The sequence below is a fragment of the Temnothorax curvispinosus genome, unplaced genomic scaffold (genome assembly GCF_003070985.1).
Source record: "Temnothorax curvispinosus isolate PA1 unplaced genomic scaffold, ASM307098v1 QBEX01010216.1, whole genome shotgun sequence".
NCBI classification, from domain to species: Eukaryota; Metazoa; Arthropoda; class Insecta; order Hymenoptera; family Formicidae; genus Temnothorax; species Temnothorax curvispinosus.
In genome coordinates, this window is record NW_020219996.1 from 1,015 (window position 1) to 9,243 (window position 8,229).

Genomic DNA, 8,229 nt, shown 5'->3' on the forward strand with positions numbered 1-8,229 from the left:
TATATATATATATATATATATATATATATATATATATATATATATAATATTACTTAAAAAATTAATTTTGTCCGCCAGTGATTAAACAGCAAGTATTGGTTTATTCCTCAATTAACTAGCATAAATGTACAAAATAGCACTACGTTTCGGCTCTTATTTCGAGCCCTTTTCAAGTGCGGTCTGTGTCATCAAATTAATAAACGTTCCTGCGTTCACGAGCATGTTCCTGCGTGGCCATAACTGGCAGGTGTTTGGTAATTACAAGCGCACAGCAGATTCTCGGACGCGACATGTTAACTGTATGCGAGCACTTCCGAGACTCAAAAGGGCTCGAAATAAGAGCCGAAACGTAGTGCTATTTTGTACATTTATGCCAGTTAATCGACGAATAAATCAATACTTGCAATATTATTTAAATTATATATAATATATTATTTAATGTATAAATAATTGACAAGTTAAAATTGGTACCTACTTTAAAAAAATTCATAGTTTATTATAAGAAAGTATAGAAAATAATAACTTATAGTAGAAATAATAATGTAATATTTTTCCCAAATATTATTTGTATATTACTATTATCTATTTTAAAGTTCAAAATCCTACAGAAATGATTATGGAAGAACAAATTACTGCGATTATCATTTCCACCCAATCCAAACATTATTTGATGTGATGTGTGTCACGCAGCGAAAACGAATAAATTCAAGATACTTCGCTTTCCGCGTTTATAAAAAATGCATAGGTCTGCTGCTCAATATAGACGCACCGAGAATAACATAGAGAATCCTGGGGGGGCTGAGGAAAGCTGAAGTCGCGGACAGTGAAAATAATGAATAAAATATTTTGTAATGGATGAGTACCATGTATCAAGATTTCATACATCAGAACTCTTGTCTACGCACACTTATATTGCAATATATAAATATAGGATTGGAATTCTCGGGGAAAATTTCAATTCGCTGAAAATATCAGTCCACGCTTGCTATAATAACAATGTTACTTATTCGAGGGGAAAATAACAAATGTCGCGTCGCACGAACTATAGACGCTGTAAAGCCTTTCTCCTCAGCTGACTTGCGATTGATGTATAACAATATCATCACGCAACGTATATCAAAACGAAGTACACGAAGAGCATCTTAAAACATTACAACATATTAAATTATATAGTTGGTTATGTTGTTGTATATATTGTTAATGCAATTGTGAAAATTTCTTATAGGAAAGAAGTTTTTACTGAGAAAAAAATATTTTATTATTTAAAGAACATGAAAACGTTGAAATTTACACTCGTCATTCTCGCAATCGCTGGATGCTGGCGACCGTTCTCGTGGACGTCGCTGATCAAACACACATTATATAACGCGTATACATTATTAATAATTAGCCTAATGTACAGCTTTACATTCACGCAGTTTATGGATGCTGTACTAAATGTCAACAATCCGGACGATTTTACTAACATCTTATACACGATGGTGACCATGTTCGCTGCGTGCTATAAAATACTTAATCTATGGGTGAACCACGAGAGATTCGTGGAATTAATTCACAATCTTACGGAAGGAACGTTTAAACCAGTAGTATCTGTCGAAATCGAAATTCGACGTAAATTCGACAAGATGATACAGTAAGTATGAAATTATATCTTTATTTAGAGTAAATTCAGGTGAGATGGCCTTAGAGGAAAGATGGCCTATTCGATACTAGACGTCAAGCTAGATTGAAAGAACACGGGTGGGTCATCTCTCCTCTATGACTATCTCACCCGATTTATCCTGTGTTATCTGATTTGTAAGAATTGTCAATAATAGTAAAGTCTTGCAGATATACATATACATTAGAATATTAATTCTATAAATACGAAATATTTTTAGAAATAAATCATTCGAGCATATTTTCCCAAAGATTTTTTTTTTTCATATATTTTGTTCTTATACTAACAATAAGAGAACTCTATGAATATCATATACAGTATACGTTCAAGTTATTTGTATTTTATGTATTATTTTATGTATATTTCTTATAAATTTTACATATAGAAAATACTATTTTTCTACAAAAAGAAATTTTTGTCTTGCAAGATAAGAACAAAATTACTTTCCTTATTTTTTATAGGAATTACGCAATGTGTTATGCTATCTTGATTATGGTCACTTGCGCAGGCCACGTTTTGCTATCGTTACTAACAAATTTTAAAAAAAGGCAGTTATCATTTAGAGGATGGGTACCGTTTGATTACTCGTCGTTTGTGATATTTTGTTTCACGTACGCTCATCAATACATAGGCGTGATATCTGGGTCCTTTGTTAACGTTGCTTGTGACAGTCTCATTGTTGGCCTGCTACTGCACCTATGCTGTCAGATTACGATCTTACAGTATCGTCTGAAAGGTGTCACAAATGGCCAGAATACTCTGAGCGACTGTGTACGCCAACATCATCACATAATCGAGTTAGTCTTGTGAAAATCTTGTTAAATTTATAATTTTAGAATGTTTAATAATTAATTCTAAATATTTGGCAATATATTTTAAAGCTCTCTTATTTACATAAAATATATTTTAAAATTTATTATTTTATAATATTATTCTGTTTATACTATTTTTGCTCTTCTATGTCGTATTTGAATCAATGATATTATCTCTTTATTTTTTATTTTTACTATTAAGATATTAAATGACATGTAACAATTATTTTTGTCTTTCAATTTTTCCAATACAATTGTAATGCTTACTATAAAACAATTTTGGTTTACAGATATGCATACGCGACTAATGCAAGATTCACGAGAATAATTGCAATTCAATTCGTAGCGAGTACATTCGTAGTGTGCTCGAATTTGTACCAACTAAGTAGAACTACATTAAATACATATTTCGTTGGGATATTTGCATATACGTTTTGCGTACTTGTACAAATTTTCATTTACTGTTGGTTTGGAAATAAACTTAAACTAATGGTGTGCATGTTTATAATAATCCAAATTATATTATGCGAATAATATGTACATATATATATGTATGTTTAAATTTCATATATGTACATATCTATGTATATACAATATGACAATTATATTATTGCATGTCTCTTTTATGAGTTCTTTTATGGGTTCTTTTATGAGAACCTGATGATAGTAATACATTTAGCATATTTATGAATTTACAGAGCCTACAATTGGTCGATAATATATTCGAAATAGAATGGATAGCGTTGGATAATAAAACTAAAAAAAGCCTTTTGATAATTATGAATCGCGCGATGAGGCCTATTGAGTTTATCAGTGCACACATTCTTAACATGAACCTAGACTCTTTTGTAGCGGTCAGTATAAAACATAGCATGCTATAAAACTTCTCTAATAAATAAAATTTTTATCTTTTATCTTTTGGATGAAATTTTAGTAATAAGTTTTTCAAAAAAAATATTGGGCACTATTAACATACATTTTATATGTAACATTTATCATAGTTAATAACTATAAAATATGGTACTAAATATAAATTTTAACACTACGGATTATCTCCCTAAATAATTTTAAAAGAGATTGAATATATTAATAATTACTGCAGGTGCTCAAAACGTCGTATTCTGCTTATAATTTGCTAGCACAAATAAAAGAATAACGGTATGAAGACAAGTATTACGGCAAGTAAAATATATATTGCTAATATTAATCGTTAATGCGTAATTTGTTAAATCCTTTAATAATAACATCAATATTAGAATACGATAATTATTAATCAATATTATTAATAAATATTGTTGAATATAAAAAAGTGCAAGAAATTGTTGCATTAAGATAAGACTAAAAATATTCTAGCACTTGTTAAGAACTGATGATCTTTTTTAATGTTTTCTTTATTTCATATAAGAATATATTTAAAAATATAATAAATTGTAAATTATTTATTTTTAAATCACGTTTTCTTACAATAATAAAAAATAATAAAAAATTTTATACACAGGATGATACTGGAAAAATCGTAAAAAATTACATGCATACTTCTATTCGAAATGGAAAAGATTTAATTACATCATTGCAAATATGAAAAATGTGTCATGGAAATTTAAATATTATTAAGATTATTAATTTTAGCCTATCTGACTCTAGCCTTATGACTATACATACCCCGTATGATACTCTTTTTTCTTGATTATTGTTGTGCGAATAGAAATCAATACTGGGTGATACGCCAGACGCGAACGATAATAAATAAAATACTTTGTATAACGAAAAGAAACATATTTCCAGATATTACGAAGATTACTCGTATCTCATATCATATCTATTGATAAATATTTGAAGAGTTAATTCTCCGTTTCCTACTTTATTACAATTTTGTCCTCTCACTCAAGATGTAAAAATGAAAATAATGTCTTCTGCAATAAAAATTGCACACACAAGTATTTCTATCAACTATACCTCGCGTAAATATTCCATTACAGACAATGACTGCAAGTTTTATATTAGGTATACTCTCGGCAGACATTATTACTCTATTACAAGTATACGAGGGTAAAGACATCGAATTTATAGAAGAAAAGAGAAAATATTGTTGGCGATAACATTGTTTCGAAGAATTATGTGTCACAGTCTATAGACGTTTTTCAGTGCACTTTCTTAAAATTATATTATCTCATCTTACACTTTTTACGAAATAGTGATTTTGTCAGACTACAATTATTTTGAGAATTAAAATTGCTGTAAAAAATTCTATAATTATTCTATCAGTACCCAAGTTGATAAAACACGTTGTATAAACAGATAAAGATAAACGTATCTTTGCTTTAATCAAACAAGATTTTATAATGCGCATACTGAAACTGACGTGTACAATTTTTATGATCGCTGGATGCTTTCGACCGCAATCGTGGACGTCTTTGTTTAAACGGACAATTTACAATGTCTACAGATTGTATGTAATTAGCATGTTATACGCTTTCACATTGTCGCAAGTAATAGATGTTGTGATGAATACCGATAATCCTAACGACTTCACCGACAATTTGAATAAGTCGTTGACCGTGTCGGTTTCGTGTTATAAAATTTTTATCGCGTGGTTAAGTTACAAAAACATTGCTGCATTAATTAATTATCTCACCGAAGAGCCATTTAAACCGTTGGATTTGGGTGAAATGAAAATACGAAGGCAATACGATAAAATAATACGGTAAATATGTTTTTAAATTAAAAATTATTTTCAAACTTTTATTTAACATCAGTCTATTTAAATTTTTTTTCATTGTGTATTAAGCACGCAATATCTTAAATATATGTAAAATTATAACTAAATTCTAATATTTATTTTTATTTAAAATGATATATAATTTGATATGTTAAAAATGTTAGAGACACATATATTTATATTTTATTTAGTTTTTAATAATAATTGTTTAATAATAAATTATGTTTCTCAATTATTATATACTAGCTGGTTACCCGGGCTTCGCCCCGGAGAACATATGTAATCAGACACGCAAATAGTCTCTCTCTCTCTCTCTCTCTCTCTCTCTCTCTCTCTCTCTCTCTAAATACAATTCTTTAAAATTCGATTAATTATTTCCCGAAAAATTCGTCAAATTTCTGATACCGCTTTCCAAAAAGATCGGTAACGAAAAATTATATACTTGATAGCACTCCCCGGGAAATTCAACTTTATGTACCTACTTTATGTACAATTCTTTGAGATTCGGTCATTCGGAACCGGTTTTTAAAAAGATCGGTAATAAAAAATAGTACACTTTATAGCACTCCCCGGGAAATTCTACCCCTACTTCATGTATAATTCTTTGACATTTAATCAATTATTTCCCGAAAAATTGGAAGAATTAAAAAAACCGGTTTCCAAAAAGATCCGCGGTAACAAAAACTGTACACATTATGGCGCTTGCCGTAAAATTCTATCTCTACTTCATATACAATTCTTTCAAATTTGGTCAATTAATTCCCGAAAGATTGAAAAAATTTCGATACCGGCTTCCAAAAAATCAGTAACGAAAAATTATACACTTCATAGCACTCCCCGGAAAATTCTACCCGTGTTTGATCTACAATACTTTGAAATTCGGTGAATTATTTCCCGAAAAATTAAAAAAATTAGAAAAACCGGTTTCCAGAAAATCGGTAACAAAAAACTATACACATAGTGGCACTCCCCGGAAAATTCTACCCCTATTTCATATACTTTTGGTAAAAATTCGGTTCAGGGGTTTGGGCTGGGCGTTGATGAGTCAGTGAGTGAGTGAGTGAGTGAGTCAGTCAGGACATCTTCCTTTATATATATAAATTAAAATAAAACCTAATTAACAATATTGTCGCAGACACTTAGCACTACTGTCACAGATTATTCATGATAAAGAATAAATATAAAATCGTTTTCTCAAGCACTTCGTATCGAAACTTATGTGCATTAGAAATATCACACATAACAATTAACATGTTTGGTCGCTTTCTAGGAACAATACGTTACGCTACACAATCTTGATTGTGACGTCATGGATGTCCCTAATTTTGACTTCATTGCTCACTGACTTTAGACACAGAAAATTGACATATAGAGGATGGATACCATACGATTATTCATCTTACGCGACGTTTTGTTTTACGTACGCTGTGCAAGTATTAAGCACGTTCCACTGTATTGTTGTGAATGTTGCTTGCGATACTCTCTTATGTGGGTTCTTGATGCACATATGTTGTCAGATCGAGATCTTGGAATATCGCCTAACAAAATTCTTGTGCAATCAATTTAGTTTGGGCTACTGCATACGCCATCATAATCGAATTTTTGAGTTAGTTATCATATTAACAGTGGAATATTAAGTATTATTTAGCATTACTTTCACCAATATTTTATTGATGTTTTAATCAGTTAATCTATTGTACACACGTTTCAATAATTTTTAATGTATAAACATAATTTAAAAAATTCATGTATTAGTTATTACAATCAAAATTCTATTAGCTCACTACATGAATATCATGCTGTTCTAAAAACAAGAATTTGATTGCAGATTTGCGCGGATGGTGAATACAAGATTTACGCAAATTATCGGATTGCAGTTTATGGCTAGTACAATGGTAACGTGTTTCAATTTGTATCAACTGACTAAGTCCGCTCTGGGAACAAACCATGTTCTGACAATTATATACACAATATGCATGCTAACGCAAATATTTATTTATTGTTGGTTTGGAAACAGAGTCAAATTAAAGGTACATCTCTTTAATTAAACAGGTTGAAAAAACGTATCCCCCCCATAAACAATATATTACATATATATTTTTTGTAGAGTTTACAATTAACAAACAGCATTTTTCAAATGGAATGGCCAATTGTGGAAAATAGTGTTAAAAAAAGCATCTTAATAATTATGAAGCGTGCAATGACACCTATTGAAATTTCTACCATATATATTCTGAATATAAATTTGGATTCCTTTGTAGTGGTTAGTGTAAAAATTTATCTGAATGCGTTAATCTAAAGAAAGTTAAAATAATCAAAATGTCGAATAAAATTCTAATGATTTTTTCTATTGCACACGTACATATAAACACGAACACATATACACACACACATTTAATTTAAATAATAAAAATTATCCCTTGTAAATATATCTATTAAAATTACATATATAAATCTATTACCATTAACTAATTTATAAATATGAACATTTTTATAAAAAATATTTTTATATCTAACTAATATAATAGACTTAAATGTCTTTATTATTTCAGTTGCTTAAAACATCATACTCTGTGTATAATGTATTGCTACAAGTACCAGAATAGTAAAAATGAGGAAAGGATAAATAAGAAGCTCATTTTATTAGCATATAGTTATAAAGAAATTGCAATAGAATAATTGAATTGTTATCTATAATATAAATATTAATATAAATTATTGTTTGTTAATTGTAGTTATAAAAAATATATGAATATATGTATTTCTTACCGTTTTTTTTATTTTAAATATGTTTTTATGTACCAAGGGACACATGTAAAATATAAAGCTTGAGTTCAATATTAGTATCCGACTGATTACACAAATCATGAAAAGAATCATATTGTATGGTTAAAGAAGAAGAACCGGAATTGCATCGTTGCATATATATAAAATATAGCATTACATAAATTTAGGTGTTATTAAATTAAATCGTTTCGACTGTTTGACTTATAAATGTATACCTCTAATAATGTTTAGCAACTCCTTCGCCTGCTTAT

General features: G+C 29.3%; 1 protein-coding gene across 2 annotated transcripts; it reads left to right on the plus strand.

Moving 5' to 3' along the window:
* Positions 1 to 1,271: 1,271 nt before the first annotated feature.
* Positions 1,272 to 7,847, plus strand: LOC112459909 (odorant receptor 49b-like). 2 transcript variants are annotated; one of them, XM_025024280.1, is made up of 8 exons: positions 1,272 to 1,633; positions 2,122 to 2,457; positions 2,763 to 2,968; positions 4,777 to 5,176; positions 6,462 to 6,797; positions 7,020 to 7,221; positions 7,299 to 7,454; positions 7,744 to 7,847. In XM_025024280.1, exons 1-8 carry the CDS (start codon positions 1,272 to 1,274, stop codon positions 7,795 to 7,797), a joined length of 2,052 nt encoding a protein of 683 aa, XP_024880048.1. In that variant the 3' UTR covers positions 7,798 to 7,847. The 2 variants fall into 2 exon arrangements, with proteins under 2 accessions (XP_024880048.1, XP_024880047.1); XM_025024279.1 differs by lacking the exons at positions 4,777 to 5,176; positions 6,462 to 6,797; positions 7,020 to 7,221; positions 7,299 to 7,454; positions 7,744 to 7,847 and adding exons at positions 3,171 to 3,326; positions 3,575 to 3,664 and having other exon boundaries at positions 2,763 to 2,964.
* Positions 7,848 to 8,229: the final 382 nt, after the last annotated feature.